This window comes from Erigeron canadensis, chromosome 1 (genome assembly GCF_010389155.1).
Source record: "Erigeron canadensis isolate Cc75 chromosome 1, C_canadensis_v1, whole genome shotgun sequence".
Taxonomy (NCBI): domain Eukaryota; kingdom Viridiplantae; phylum Streptophyta; class Magnoliopsida; order Asterales; family Asteraceae; genus Erigeron; species Erigeron canadensis.
The window spans coordinates 594,296-610,435 of NC_057761.1; the positions used below are offsets into that span (position 1 = coordinate 594,296).

The following is a 16,140-nucleotide window of genomic DNA, read 5'->3' on the forward strand; positions in this document are numbered from 1 at the left end:
GAAATAATTAATCAACATATAAATTAGTCTAAAAGTCATTTTAAAATCACAATATTATCTTTTTCTAAATTTCTTTTCTAGTTTTATCTTTTCATATTTTCATGTATGAATATCATCTTGTAATTATACGACATTTGAACGATATGAACTTATTATGAAGTATATTGCACATGCCAAGTCCAATTGAATAAAAACTCTATTTGGCCCAAAGTAAGTATTGTACTAGTCACTTCAGTCAACGAACACGGTGGTGATGGAGGTGATACGACGGCTGTCAAAACCACTCGCCGGCGAATACTTGAGGCAAACCCTAATCAATACATCTCAGATTAAGCCCATTCTAAAACCAAGAAATTTCTCTTCTTCATCATCTTCTTATTCTACTCAAGTAGGCTGGTTTAATGGGTTGGGAAAGAAAAAAAAGATTATCAGTTTACCATCTATTGTGCAAGCCGGTGACCCGGTTCTTCATGAACCCGCCCGAGAAGTCATGGTTGGAGAAATCGGGTCGGAGCGTATCCAGAAGATAACTGATGATATGATTCAAGTTATGAGAAGACGACCCGGGGTTGGCCTTGCTGCTCCCCAAATTGGTATTCCTTTAAAAGTCAGTTTCTTTCTTTCTTTTTTTCATTTATTTTGCTATAAATATTTTTAAACGGGTAACATGTAAAATTGGACATGATGACATTAACTCCATGTGTTTTCTCTATTGTTTCTTGTTTCTGTATATGCATTTTTGTCTGACACTAATAGTTATTTAATGAGCAGATTATTGTAGTGGAGGATACTAAAGAATACATAGCACAAGAACCAGAAGAAGAGACCAAGGCACATGACAGGCATCCTTTTGATCTTATGGTATGTGAATAAAACTTTAAGAAGTGTGTAGTCCCGGTTCTTACAATGTGAAAGTTTTGTAAACAGTTTCTTGAAATGTAGGTTATTTTGAACCTAAAACTTAGAAAAAAGAGCAACAAGTCAGCATTGTTTTTTGAAGGCTGTTTAAGGTGAGTTTACTTGCCCTGTTTTATCAATCTTTAATGGATGAATAAAGTTTGTGTTCAAATTCCCGTATTTGATTTAGCATTCAACGCTTTCACATTAATTGGTATACAATGTGGTATATGGACTATGGATTCCATGTAAGAGAAGAAATTTAGAATTAGGCCTGAGAACGTAAAGAATTGCGGATGGGTGAGTTGATTTGGGTTTTGTTTTGCCTCTAACTTGCCAAACGTTAAACTTAAAAACATAAGTCCAAAAAGGGATGGGCAAAGCATGTCAAAACTCGGAAGTAGCCAAAGTGTAACTTGTACATACAACCTCTCAAATTATGTCAAGTTAGTATTGTTATTCTCACATGTATAGTATTTGTAATTATATATAACACATTATTATAATTAAAATATTGCATAAAAAATGTTGTGGGTCAACCCGACCTTATACTATAAACCCACTCATTTTGCACCTCTACTATGGATGATGTAAGCCAGATTGTATGGATTCATGACACTAATGCTATAGTGGATTCAACCCCATTTAGTAATATTTTGAATTAATTTGAATTTGACTGTCTGTTCTTTAAACTAATAGTTACTGACTTTCAATCAACCGTTTCTAGGATTGAAATAATTAAATTTGCAAGAAAACTGATTATTGAGATCCCCTGTTTTATTAAACATGTTGTAGTCACTTTCAAAACGGCTCATCACTCCCTAGATGTTGCAAGTTGTGGGTGGCAGGTTGATTAATGGTAATATTTTTGCAGTGTTGATGGATACAGAGCATTGTTTGAAAGGTTTCTTGAGGTAGAGGTTAGGGGGTTGGATCGAGATGGGAAGCCCATGAAGGTGAATGCTAGTGGGTGGCAGGCTCGTATTTTACAACATGAATGTGATCATCTAGAGGGAACTCTGTATGTTGACAAGATGGTGAAACGAACATTCAGGACCGTTGAGAACGTGGACTTGCCTCTTGCTAGTAGCTGTCCTGAGCAGGGTGTTTGCTAGCATTATGGTTTCAAGGTCTATTCAGTATGAGTACTAGGCTACCAGTTATGGTTGCTTTGCCAAGAATACTTTAGAAGATTTATCATCTTTTAGTCGGGAAATTATAGTGTCATAACTTGGATGTTGAAAAATAAAGAGCTTCCAAAATGGGATCATCAGAATTTATAGGTATGATCCCTTGATGTCAGACATCATGCAACCGATTGATATAGAATTTTTTAAAAAAAAATAATATCCCTAAACAGTTTTATACCAAAATCGATCTTGGCTACATGAACCACCTAATTGTCTAAACCTTTTTGGTCTGATGTTCTTATTATTCAACAAATCTGTAGCAATTTTTAATCTTAATTGTTTCTTGGTAATCTTTTTTATATGTCAACTGCGGTGTGTTGGAAAGATTCCAAGCAATCAAAGGGAGTGATCTTTACATCGGTCGGGTTCACACACTTTTATTCCAGAAATAATATTTCACAAAACAATTACTTACACGTTTGTATATATTAAGATCCAAATCTATAACAAGAGCATTAGTAATAATCACTTCACGTTCCCTAGAGTAGTAGAGTATCCACAGTGACATCCATGCCGGTAGTATAGAGAGCTTGATCCACGATTCATAGGGTGAATTAAAAGACTAGGTTATAACCTCGCAGTAGTTAGCTAGCCTAATCTTGGTCTAGTAACAACATCGTGTCTTCCTATAATATAAAGTCCTATAACCGATGCTCTTGTATTCATCGTTTAACTGAAGTTTGATTTCCTTTTGTAATCTTGATTTGCGTGATCTGATCATTTGTATTTTTTATGTTTGTATACATTTGTTGATAAAATAAATATTATAACAAGAATTATAAAAATATGATCCGAAATCGCCTTATAAAAATACATAAGGAGCTAATAATTTATTCATTATACAACAAATATTAAAAATTTAATATGTGAAGAGATATATAATCTTGATTATAAAAATATTATAACAAGATATTTTTCCTTTTGTAATCTTGATTTGCGTGATCTGATCATTTGTATTTTTTATGTTTGTATACATTTGTTGATAAAATAAATATTATAACAAGAATTATAAAAATATGATCCGATATTATTAGCTCCTTATTATAATAATTTATTCATTATACAACAAATATTAATATTTGTTGTATAATGAATAAATTATTAGATCCTTATGTATTTTTATAAGGCGATTTCGGATCATATTTTTATAATTCTTGTTATAATATTTATTTTATCAACAAATGTATACAAACATAAAAAATACAAATGATCAGATCACGCAAATCAAGATTATAAAAAATACAAATAATTTATTCATTATACAACAAATATTAAAAATATCTAAATTGCTTATATGATAGCTACATATTCACTTTTCTTAGATATATATCTAAATTGCTTAAAAATTTAGACCCGGATGAATGCTCCAAAGGTTAAAAATCTTACCAATGGGCCACCAACCCCATTGGCTTTAACATTGTAAAAGAATGTAATCCAAGGTTTCATGTACAATAATAGGTTTTAAAAGGTGAAAAAATTATTATTGTGTATAATAACATTATGTTATGGTCATAAACATTATATACAATTTTAATCATACACAATTTTAATCATTGGACTAATTTTTCAATTTGGTTTTATAAGGCTTTATCTTTTTCATTTCACTCCAAAAAAAAATCTATTGTATATCGTGTTTATAAATCAAGTCGGATGTGTCGGTGTAATGCACCGAATAAATGGTTTTAAAAATATGCTTTTTCAGTTGATAAAACTAAATCTAAATAGATATTAAATTAGAAACCAAAAAATCTGAATGCTTTTGTTTATAATTAATAGATATTCCAAACAAATATTTTATTTGCTTAATAATTAATTAGAAAAATTGTATTTTATTATATATAAAGATTAAAAAATATATTTACATAGTGGTGATCGCGACAATTTATAGTTTTAGGAAAACAATGCAACAAACGATGACCTATTTTATATTATATTTGTTTTGTTTATTTGGATTAGCACACGTTGTAACAATTTTTTACTTAGACTATGTAGCAAATTCACCTAAGTTATTTGACGTAATTTTCTCTTAATCCGGTGTCTTGCCAGAATATTTAGTAACAAATTCAACCGTTTAAACCGAAGCTAGTTAAGATTGATACCTTGTCATTATAACATCTCTTATTTATATTTGTCAAAATATTGATTTGTCACATATTAACATTTTTGAGATTTATATGTATTCCTCACGTATTACGCGGGAAAATAAATATTAGACAATATTATTACTTATATTAACATTTTAGTAGATTTATATGTATAGCCACTAGATTAAATTTAATTATTTCATCTTTATCAAATATACCCTTCTTAATTATATAATATACCATAAATAAAATAAATATATACGTTTTAAATAAATATTAATGTTGAAAAGTGTAAATTAGTAGTGGAAAGCAAAAAAGTGTAACTTGTAAATTACAAATATACCCTTCTTAATTATTATAATATATCATAAATGTATGATAATATGTAAAAATCTTTCAAGTTTCAATGACAAAAATAATGCACGAGTTATCCTACACATTTTGTATAATTATAAAAGACTAATAAATCAAATTTATATATAAATCCACGTATTGAAAAACTAAGTTAGGCGAAATTCTCTAAATCCCAATCATTTATTACATTTTTTTTACTACGGTATTTTTTCACTTAGGTTATTTTTATATAATATATTAGATTAACATGACTTTCGAAAGAGACAAATATTTCAAAAATGTTCGATGTACTTAATTTATGTGAGGTGAATTTAACTTTTATTACTTTGTAATAATAATTTTTTTTAAACGACATACTACTCTATTACTATCGTAAATCCCGTGTCCAGTGTTGATCCATTCAATAACCATTCCCGAGATGTCAGCCGAATGGTCTGTCAAGCAGTGTTTCAGTTTGTCGGGGGTTCCACTATTAGCGGCGACGTCGCCGCTAATACCCTGGTGGGGTTGACCGTTGACCTGGTGGTGTTACCCAATGCCTTTCAAAAATCTTGTTTCTTACATAACCTTGATTTGTCGGATTCGGAAAGAGTTACTATATAGATACACATTTGCTGATCTATGCAGGAAAATAACATGGATTGTAAGTTGATCATATATATTGTTTATTTCATGGAAAAACAACAATATCCAATCTCAAACATATGCCGGCTATGAGAGGTAAAATGTAAACAGTCATTAACTTTATGAATTTTTCTATGCTTTGGGGAATCACAGGGTTTACTGATTACTAGAATCCTGTTGCTAGAAATGACCAAAATTTTCTTATGTCGAAAGCACTTAAAGATGGTCAATATCTTTAATATCACACAACATTATTGTCTTTAGAGCCATCTTGCAAGAGAGGGGCCTGTGTGCTTCCAACGATGGTTGTGTCGATATTTTTATCTTCTTTAGCCTTTCCCCAAATTACACCATAGAATCCGGCAACAATGAATGCTGATCCTATTAAACTGACAAAGACAAGTGTACGTCAATGAGTTGTCATGATTATAACAAAACAACTGATGAGATAGGTTAGTTGGTAAGTAAAAGTGCATCATTACCATCCAAGATAGAGACCGTCTCCTAAAAATAGAATACCCATGATAGCTGCAATGACAATCCCTAATGGTTGAAAAATTGTAACAAAAAGTGGTCCTTTTATTTTCATACACCATGATCCAATAGTGAGTTGGAAACCAGCTCCAAAGAATCCCTACATTATGATATAACCTTATCTATCAAAAAAACCAAATCATAATGCTTTAAGAAGAGGGGAATAAGGAAGGCAGGTAGGAAGATCTTGTCAACTAACCGCATACAAGATGGCCAGTAACCTTCTTTTAGACTGTAAACTAAAAGAATTCAGGTCATGTTCCAAAATCAACGAGGCTAAAAGAGATAGGACAGCTATAATGAAGCAGTAAGCCGACATCAAGATCAGCACTGCTGAGTATTTCTTGAAGAGCAATGCCTGTAATATATATCTTAGTATTAGCGTAATTGAGGTATATGTTATGACACTTAAAAATGGGTTTGGAGGTAAACGGAGTGACACCCATTAAATGAATAACTTTCCGGGCCCAAAAAGGATTTTTCTTGATCCTAATTACTATATATCTTCAGTTAGTTTTGTTAAGATATAAATCTTGATTTGATTCTGTAAAAATAACTAATTCTTAAATTGATTCTGTAACACAAAAATGGGTTTGGGGGTACTGATTTGAGTGTATACCTATTAAACAGTCATGCTCGAGCTACCAGCTAAACAAAAATACCAGCTACAAAGGAAAGATACAAAATTGCTCTTGTAACACAAAATAGATTATAAATAATCTGTTAATAGTATCTGGGTGCAAGTGCTAGAACGTACCTGTGCGATAAGGAACAAAGCGGCTAAAACACTGTCAATTAGCATTAGCAGTCCGCCAAGGATCAAGTTTGATGATTCTCCTAGGAGCAGCGGTGGAGCGATTGAACTTAAACAAGACGTTATAATTGTAGGGCCTTTGTAGAAAGTCACAATGAGTGCTCCAACAACTGAAACTACTGTTCCAATTATTTTAAACCACCCTCCTTCATTGTCTAGTCTCTCTAACCTGAAAAAGAGGGACCAACTGTGAAATAAATCCCAGTCTTTTGTGAATCATGTTAAACTTTAATCTTGATTACCCAAAGATGATGGCAAATACAAACACAAAGCCTGGTACAAGGTTAAGGATTGCCGTGAAAACTGTAGCAGAAGCATATGTAACTCCTGCATATCCAATCACTTGCATCAAGAATCTGAAAATAGTGAATTCATCACAAAAGTAATCAGATACTTTGCCTTGAAATGATTTTATAAAGACATATAGGAGATTAGAGAATTAATATTGAAGTATCATAGATACCCGAGAATGCCAAGTCCAAAGAAACTGCTGACGACTGAGAAAGTTAGTGCAGGGCGATTTGGTGGTCTGTATAATAAACAAAGATTCTATGTCTAATATTACTTGTAGGATGCAGAGACAAGAACAATAGACATATAATAAAGGAGAAACATTATCATGGTAAAGTACCTATGAACAAGAAATACAGCAGGAAGAAGAACTAAGAATGCTAAAGCGTTGGAATAGAATATATATGCAAAGTTGTGCATCCCGGTTGCTATGGCTTTCTTGCTGGATAATGTTAGACCCACCTGTGCAACCTGAGCAACCACCATTGCGATAAATGGCAGCGAACACTTCATGTTCATGTTCATCCCTGTCACAAAATCAGAGCCGCTTCAAAATCTTGGAGGTTAATTTGGTCAAACTGTATCAGTCAACCAAGAGTAGCCACTATTTCAACTTGAAACTTATAATGAATGTATGGTATAACTATGTTTATCTATTAGAACTAGTGATGAGTACCAGTAAGAACTGTTTTTTTTTTTTTTTTTTTTTCCAACTTATTTATTATTAGCATGGGCATCTAGCTAGTTATGCAGAAATCACCTAATTTATTAAATATTGATTGATTCTTTTATTCATACAAGTATCTCATGTCATGTGCCACTTATGGGGTTAATTTAAGATATATGACCAGAAAAATGTGATTCTTGCTGAAGTTCCTTCTTGTATGTAGTAAAGAAAACTAACTTAATTACATAATTTATCTCTTACAGAGTATGTCAGCCTGTCAGGTACTTTATTTTACGTCAATTGAAACCGAGTTTCACAAGTATAGGTGACCCATTACCCGTGGCCTGTATATATGCATAGATCACAATACTCGTTTCTTACTGCTATATACGGTGATCTTTCTATGTATTTGGTCATCAAAGCAACCTACTCATGAAAAAATGCAACTTTTATCAAATGATATGCTAATGCTCATGGAAAAGGAATCGTGTCTTGGAAAGGTTGATGGATGATTTCAGAAATTTCTTCTCATTTTTTTTTTTTAACTGTAGAACAATACTATCAGCCCCTCTCCTCCCATAAGTCCATGTGTAGCCAAGGAAGCTCAGATAGGTCCCTTGGAGGGTGACCATGTAGACGAGTTCCATGTACCATTAGAGAAGGGATTTGCTATCCTCAAATTAGAGTTTTTGAACCACCAGGAAAATGTCTGGATCCCTGATCATCTGACAATGAGTTGGGTCGACATGAACAAATTCGTTTTGCCATCACCAGGTAACCCAAAACATGACACAACAAATTCCATGAATGAAATTAGAAATCAACTTATTCTCTTTGTGAAAACAGGAACCAGAGAGAAATTTTTTGTCAAGAAAGAGTCATAATGAAATTCCATTGCTTACATCTGTGTTTCCCTGTTTGACATTTCCTGTGTGCCTTAATTGAGATAGGTGTCCACATCCACTTCTATTCCAATGCACTCTATACACTAAGAATAACAAACAAGTAGGTATAGTCACAACAGGAGTATGAACCTAAATCAAAAAAACTGGTGACCACCACAAATTTGAGACATGAAAGCAGCATGTTTACCGCAATGGGCCAAAAGTAAGTAGATAGCCAATCACACTATAATCCTAACTTTGGCGCAAATACATGATTTCTTTAATGCTAGCTAATACACTAGATGCTGTTTTCTTGTCGTACACTATAACGAAGAGAATTTCAAGGCTGATATATTTATAATCATACAACATTGTGCTCTTCAGGCTTGTCTTGCAAGAGAGGGAACTTTGAGCTCTCAACCATGCTCGCAGCAACAATTTTATCTTCTTTAGCCTTACCCCACATCACACCATAAAATCCAATAACAATGACTGCTGATCCGAGTAAACTGTGAATGTTTAAGCACAGGTTTCAGTACTATATTTTAACATATACCACAAACATTACAAAAAGTTAGCACAATTTTACCATCCAAGATAGAGACCATCCCCTAAAATTATGACACCCAAAATGGCTGCAATGACAATCCCTAACGGGTGAAACATGGCAACAAAAAGTGGTCCTTTCATCTTCACACACCATGCTCCAATTGTAACTTGAAAACCCGCTCCAAAGAACCCCTGCATTGTAACTTACAGCACAACCTTTATACTCTAATAGATAAAAGGGATTAGAGTAGGAACATCTATCAACTTACCGAGTACAGAACGGAAAATAACCTTGTTTTAGACTGTAAACTAAATGCATTCAGGTCGTGTTCTAAAATCAAGGAAGTTAAAAGAGAGAGAACGGCTATAATGAAGCAATAAGCCAGCATCACAATCAAAACAGCTGGATATTTCTTCATAATCAATGCCTGTAAAAATTCCTAAGTAAGCAAACGTATGCAAAGATCAATATGCCTGTGTATAAGTAGTAGGGTACCTGTGCGATAATGAACAATGCAGCTAAGACACTGTCAATTAGCATCAGCACTCCACCAAGTATCAAGTCTGATGATTCCCCAATGAGAAATTTTGGGGCAATTGAACTTAAACGAGACGTTATAATCACAGGGCCTGAGTAGAAAGTAACGATGAGAGCTCCTGCAACTGAAACTGTTGTCCCAACGATTTTGGCCCACCTTCCATAACCTAGTTTTTCTACCCTGAAAGAGTGGCAAGCAATGACATTTAGTAGTAAATTCTCGTTCTTTAAATAGTACAGTAACTTTTTGGAGAGCAACTTTTGATTACCCGAAGATGATGGCAAGTACAAACGTGAAGCCCGGTATGAGATTAAGAATCGCTGTAGCAACAGTAGCAGAAGCATATGTAAGTCCAGTGTACCCAACTACCTGTACCAAGAATCTGAAATCAAAGAATTGATAAAGAAAAAAAAAAGAATCAGATTCTTGGTTTTGAAAATTGGTGACTCATTGATCACTGTTTAATCATCCGTAGACGACTGCAGTTGACTCGTGAAGTTAATGATCTGATAACTAAGTTATATGGATTCTCTAAAGATTTAAGAAGATATACATATACCATTTATAAGTTTTAGTATATGCTAAAACAGAGCATATTTTAGATACGTACCCTAGTATGCCAAGCCCAAGAAAACCACCGGCAACTGAGAAAGTTAGTGCAGGACGATTTGGTGGTCTGCGAATTGAAACAAAGAAAATATTCAGTTTAAACAAATAGGAAGAACAAAAAAGAGGGAAATAATATAGGAGTACATACTTATGAATGATAAAGGCAGCTGGAAGAAGAACAAGAGATGCTACCACGTTGGAGTAAAATATGAAAGAAAAGTTACGCATCCCGGTTTCTATGGCTTTCATTCCAGCTACCGCTAAACCCACCTGTGCAACCTGACCCACCACCATCGCCACAAACGGCAGTGCGCTCTTGATCATCATCTCGCAAAATCTTGTATGTTCAAGTTAGTTAAAAAAAATTTTTTACCACCAATATGTATATGTTTCAGTCAACCTTTGAACCTTAGTCTAGCAGTAAGATCCAATCTAATGAATCTATTTCCAGATGTATAGGCAGGCATCTTTTTTACCAATTATATTTTTATTGTTTTAATATTAATGATGATAGTACTAGTACTTATTAGTAATAAACTAATAGTTTAGCTAGGTAAACATTTTTAAGCTTTTGTCATTAGTAGGCTAGTGATGTTGGAAGCACTATGCATATATTGAGAATAGTTTGATTTATTTATTTATTCATGCAAGTAGGCCGGCAGAATTAATAGGTTCCCAATGAAGCTATATATCCAGATTCTATTGCAGTTTAGTCTAGAATCCTAATGAATGAATCAATAAATCATCAAAATGTGTGTTGATTCTTTCCTCATCATCCATTACTTTTTCTTAAAATTATGCACCGCTTTTTATCAAAATGCGCAAAAGGCTACTGTTAGCACCAGAATCATTCCCAAAATTTAATTATTTTTACCAGCTAGTAGGTTTAGTCTCTGAATCAACCTTTTACCTTTGAAAGATTATCATTTCTTCTCACACTCCTATGACAGTCAAGACATTATATAACAATATTGATTATTACTATTTTGTTAGTCATCATACATGTGGACAAAAAAAAAAGAGAGAGAGAACACGAATTCGTTTGGCAACATGGGACTATTACACTTTGATAAAAAAATGACATAACTTTTTCAATAGGTAGCAAGTTCTATTACACAACTGGATTGCAACATGGGTCATAAAACACACACACAGCAAAAAAGTTGCTGACATTTGGCAACACTTGCTGTTCAGGCGATTCGAAATAGAGTATACTAGTATAGGAAATAATGCCAAACTCGACTTACATTTGTCTCCCACGTCAATGAATATCACCAAAACAGAAAACCTGTACAATCAAGTACAAGTGACAGAAAAAGTAGTCAATGTCGTAAGTTTGGCAAAGTAGCCTTTGTAGGAGGCAACTGAGTAGAGTAAATGAGGAAAAAAATAATCAAGTCTTCAGCTTCAGCAGCCACTTAACACACTTAGCTAAGACACATATCAGAATCCTTCTTGCCTAGGAAGTTAGCATTTTAAGATTCAACTTGAGTGGCCAGTTCAAACTAATCATTAAGAGCCAAAAGAAGCGGCCACATGTGGATGATAATGAAGTGCAGAAGAGATGTGAAGCTAAACCATGTGGTCTCTAACACGTAGAAATGAAGTGTCCGTATCTCACCCGATAACCAAACCTCACAACACAAGCCAATACTATATGATAAATGTTTAGCTACCAAAGTTATTCATGACAAGTTTTAAACGCAAGTAATAGTAACATATATAATTAACTTGAGAATGAAAGAGACCTCCAAGTTCGGCGAGATGAGTAAAAAAAATGGAGTCCGACGCACCACCTTTTGGCTACACATCCACGTCGGGGATCAACGTTCAAACACGGTAAAATGTCACCATATATGAACAAAAATAGACCCTGCTCTACTTTCATTACAAATTCTCATTAGAATTAGATGAATCTTTTGAAGCTCCACAGTTTGCTCCTATCCCTGCTCCAGCATCCTACAATCTGGAAAGAAAAAAAACTCAAATTATTAAAGCAAAGAAAGTTTACATAGTAATGTGCGTCTTTCACAGAGTTGCAATTTTTCAATAGTAACTACTTAGCAGTTCACATAAAAATATACATCTATCAAAGAATTGTATATAGAAAATAATACGAGTACATATCTAGACAGAGAACATACCCATTAGCATAAGGTGACCAGCTGTATCTACGACCACGACCAGGTGATATGCTACGACGAGGTGGAGACTTTCTTCTACGAGAACTGTACCGTGCACTATAACTCCTGCAAAACATATTAGTATCACCAACAGGTATATTCAGGTCATTCATTTCTTTAATCATATTGCAATGGCTGACCATCGTCAGCTAGAAAGTAAGTGTATAAGGCAAATACTTATAAAAAAAAAAGTGTATAAGGCAAATATATGAACATCTAAAGCACCATCGTATCAGCAAACTATTAGGTCTCTCCTTATAAGGACTGGAGTCCTGGAGAGTCCTGACTGCCACGTCAGCAGGACTCCCTCCAGGACTCTCCTTGCCTATAAGACAGCTTTTTCAGGACTTCTTCGCCACATTATCATTTCTTTTATATTTTATTTAACTAACAAAACACCATTCAAATAAATACTTTTATTATTAAATAAAACATTACAACACTTATTAAACTAACATTACAACACTTATTAAAAAAGTTACGATCCTAATAATTAAAAATATAAGTTACGAAAGTAGACATAATAAAAAAAAATCAACGTTGACGGTAATTTTCCGGAAGGTGCCAAACATGATCCACTAGAGCATTGCGAAGTCGATGGTGCATCCTTCTATCACGTATCTCTCCGACGACTCGCATTTGCGTCGCAACCCTTTCATCCCACGTACGTCTTGGCATATTAGTTGGATCAGACAAATAATCCTCCTCAAGGTCGGAAATTGCATTACCGTTGTCTTGAACAATCATGTTGTGTAGAATGACACAAGCATACATCATACGTTTTATCTTGTTCACCGAATGCGGGCGGGCATCTTGTTTAAGGATTGCCCAACAACCTTGAAGCACTCCGAAAGCTCGTTCGACATCCTTTCTTGCAGCTTCTTGGTAGCGCTTGAACTTTGTAGTCTTTGGGTCCATCGGGCATTTAAAAGACTTGACTAGTGTGGCCCATTCGGGATATATACCGTCAGCTAGATAATATCCCTTCGTAAACTCTTCGTTATTAATAGTATATTGCAATTCGGGGGCCCTATCTTGGAGTAAATCATTAAACAAATCTGATTCATTAAGGACGTTGATGTCGTTGTTCGAACCTGCAGAGCCAAAGTAAGCATGCCAAATCCACAAATCATACGAAGCTACAGCTTCAAGCATGATCGTGGGATGTCCTTTATCGCCTCGTGTGTACTGCCCTTGCCAAGCCACCAGACAGTTTCTCCAACCCCAATGCATACAATCAATACTACCAAGCATACTAGGAAAACTATGAATCTGTTCATGCTTACTTACCAAACGTTGAACATCTTGAGTTGTCGGCTTTCTTAAGTACTCAGTGTTATATAAATAATAAACACACTTGCAAAAGTTATGCAAGCATTCAGTTGAAGTCGCACGACCCATGTGTAAGTACTCATCTAATTGGTCGGCATTAGAAGCATACGCCAATTGACGTATGGCGAAAGTACATTTTTGAAAAATGTTGAAACCAGCCCTACCAGTACAATCGGTTTCACTTTTTTGGAAAAATAGAAAATGTTTGGGTAGGGGTTCAATGGCGTTAAAGTTGTGTATATCTTGGCATATACGAAGAAACATATGCTTGCGCATTCGAAATCTTCTTCGAAAATAATCGGCCGGGAAAGTGGGTGCATCAGAAAAGTAATCATTCCATAAACACACCACGGCTCCGACATGATCTCGTGATAAAACCCTCCTGTTTCGAGGTACACGTGAACTTGACTCGACATCGTCTGCTTTGTCTTCGTTACAAACATCAAAAATTGCCCTTGCGATCTTTGGATTAAATAGGGTGTTCATTTGCGTAACGGTTGAGTTTAGAAATTTGAAATCGTCACTTGATGATGAATTAGACATGATTTTGATGGTGTTTGATGAATGAAATGGTATGTGATAGAATGTTTGTGTGTTAAAATGATAATAAGTTGGAGTGTTTAAATAGAAAAAAAAGATTAGCCGTTAGAAAAAGAAAAAAAAAAACAAAATCGAAGTATCCGTTGCTTTGGGTCCACCTCGCGCGTCTTCAAGAGTCCCCCGGAGGACTAAGTGGGGGGACGCACCGTTTTGGACGCTCGGTGCCAATAACGTCCGTCGTCCTTTTTGGCGAGGACTCCCCTCGAACGCTCTTATAAACAGGGGTCTTATCAATGTGTGACAACAAAATCATAATTCAATGATTCAAATGTATCACAGAAAAGTGAGCAGCCCAACTTACCGACGACCATAACTTGGACTCACACGGCGTCTTTGACTTGGACGGCGACAACGACCGCTTCCTACACCTAGTGGACTAGTTTTTGAGCAATGTTCCCGCGCATAATGACCAGGCTCACCACATCCGTAACACTCGCATTCACCACCACCACCACGAGGTCCACGACCACGGCCTTCACCGACATCTTCTATAGAATTATGTGAAAGCTCCACACACCAACCATTTTTCCCTAGTTAATGAAAATACATACAACAATGGCAAACATAATTATAATGATCATGATCAATGCCGAACAAAAGGAAACATTAACATAATAACATTGAACGCCATATTTCATGGCCATTTTAGTTGTGTATGGTTGTCGGTTACAAACATACCATTGAGAGTCCGAATAGCATCTAGAGCATCCCTGAGATCATAACTTGGCAAATGCATAACCAGGTGAACCACGTCAGGCATGGCGATATGAAGGTGACCTGCTGCAGGTACGATCACAAAGAGGTGATATCCTACGACGAGGCGGAGACTTCCTTCCACGAAAACTGTACCGTGGACTATAACTCCTGCATAACATATTACTGTCATCAATGGATAAATTCTCGTCATTCGTTTCTTTACTCATATTGCAATGGCTGACCATCATCAGCTAAAATGTAAGTGGATAAGGGAGATATATGAACACCTAAAGCACTTTCATATCAGCAAACTATTGTCAACGTGTAACAACGTCTGCAATAGTCTGCAAACTGTTTGGAAAAACTCATAATTCAATGATTTAAATGTATCACAGAAAAAGTCAGCTGCTCAACTTACAAACGACCATGACTTGGACTCCTACAGTGTCTTGGACTTGAACTACGAAGACGACTGCTTCCTACACCTCGTGCACCAACTTTTGAGTGATATTCCCGCACAAAATGACCAGGCTCACCACATTCATAACAGTTGAGGTTATCACCACCACGAGGTCCACGACCACGGCCTCCCCCACCTTCTCCTCTAGAATTATGAAAAAGCTCCACATGCCAACCATTTTTCCCTGTTTAATAAAAATACATATGACAATGGCAAACATTTTTATCATGATCATGATCAATGCCAGAAAAAAAATATTAAAACGTAAATATAGTATTTCACAGCCATTTTACTTGTGTATGGTTTTCGGTTATAAAACATACCATCGAGAGCCCTTATAGCATCTAGAGCATCCCTGCGATCATCAAACTCGACAAATGCATCACCAGTTGGTCTCCTAGCAATCCACACACTTACCAAACACAATGACAAACCATTATCACTTCATCGTTATAATAATAACTCATATATGATGATCATGATAAATAAAATAAAACTGACTTCTTAAGAGCACCATAGACGCGAAATTCGGCTTCAAGTTCTCGCTCCGAAACTTGTGGATCCAAATTTCCAACGTACGCACGCGACATTGTTCTCAATTTTGTCGTCCCTACCACCAAATTAACCTTCAACTTTTACCAAAATTGATTTCAATAAATATATAGATCATACATATAGACACACTAATGTGCGCAGGCACACACACACACATACACGTATCGTTTTACCTCAAACAAGCAATTGTGATTTCAGGCTAACAAAAACCCTAATTATATTTCAAACCAATTTTTATAACAATGAATTGGGGCAATAAGTGAATAGGGTTAATGTTG

General features: G+C 35.1%; 4 protein-coding genes and 1 pseudogene across 4 annotated transcripts; 1 reads left to right on the forward strand and 4 right to left on the reverse strand.

Annotated features, from left to right (window-relative positions):
- Positions 1–227: 227 nt before the first annotated feature.
- On the forward strand, positions 228–2,197 carry LOC122585519 (peptide deformylase 1A, chloroplastic-like). The gene is made up of 4 exons (XM_043757646.1): positions 228–607; positions 772–861; positions 943–1,010; positions 1,772–2,197. Exons 1-4 carry the CDS (start codon positions 254–256, stop codon positions 2,010–2,012), a joined length of 753 nt encoding a protein of 250 aa, XP_043613581.1. The 5' UTR covers positions 228–253; the 3' UTR covers positions 2,013–2,197.
- A 3,193-nt stretch (positions 2,198–5,390) lies between these two features.
- LOC122581191 (WAT1-related protein At5g40230-like) lies at positions 5,391–7,313 on the reverse strand. Its single transcript, XM_043753364.1, has 7 exons — positions 7,129–7,313; positions 6,961–7,026; positions 6,740–6,853; positions 6,441–6,666; positions 5,883–6,041; positions 5,632–5,783; positions 5,391–5,538 (listed from the first exon to the last, which is right to left on the reverse strand). Exons 1-7 carry the CDS (start codon positions 7,311–7,313, stop codon positions 5,391–5,393), a joined length of 1,050 nt encoding a protein of 349 aa, XP_043609299.1.
- A 1,201-nt stretch (positions 7,314–8,514) lies between these two features.
- On the reverse strand, positions 8,515–10,396 carry LOC122591848 (WAT1-related protein At3g28050-like). The gene is made up of 7 exons (XM_043764371.1): positions 10,185–10,396; positions 10,038–10,103; positions 9,696–9,809; positions 9,385–9,607; positions 9,158–9,316; positions 8,929–9,080; positions 8,515–8,848 (listed from the first exon to the last, which is right to left on the reverse strand). The coding sequence occupies exons 1-7, from the start codon at positions 10,361–10,363 to the stop codon at positions 8,701–8,703; spliced, it is 1,041 nt and encodes a 346-aa protein (XP_043620306.1). The 5' UTR covers positions 10,364–10,396; the 3' UTR covers positions 8,515–8,700.
- A 1,567-nt stretch (positions 10,397–11,963) lies between these two features.
- On the reverse strand, positions 11,964–14,903 carry LOC122581283 (annotated as a pseudogene).
- Positions 14,904–15,907, reverse strand: LOC122585985 (serine/arginine-rich splicing factor RSZ21-like). Its single transcript, XM_043758099.1, has 4 exons — positions 15,809–15,907; positions 15,631–15,719; positions 15,266–15,491; positions 14,904–15,015 (listed from the first exon to the last, which is right to left on the reverse strand). The coding sequence occupies exons 1-4, from the start codon at positions 15,895–15,897 to the stop codon at positions 14,904–14,906; spliced, it is 516 nt and encodes a 171-aa protein (XP_043614034.1). The 5' UTR covers positions 15,898–15,907.
- Positions 15,908–16,140: the final 233 nt, after the last annotated feature.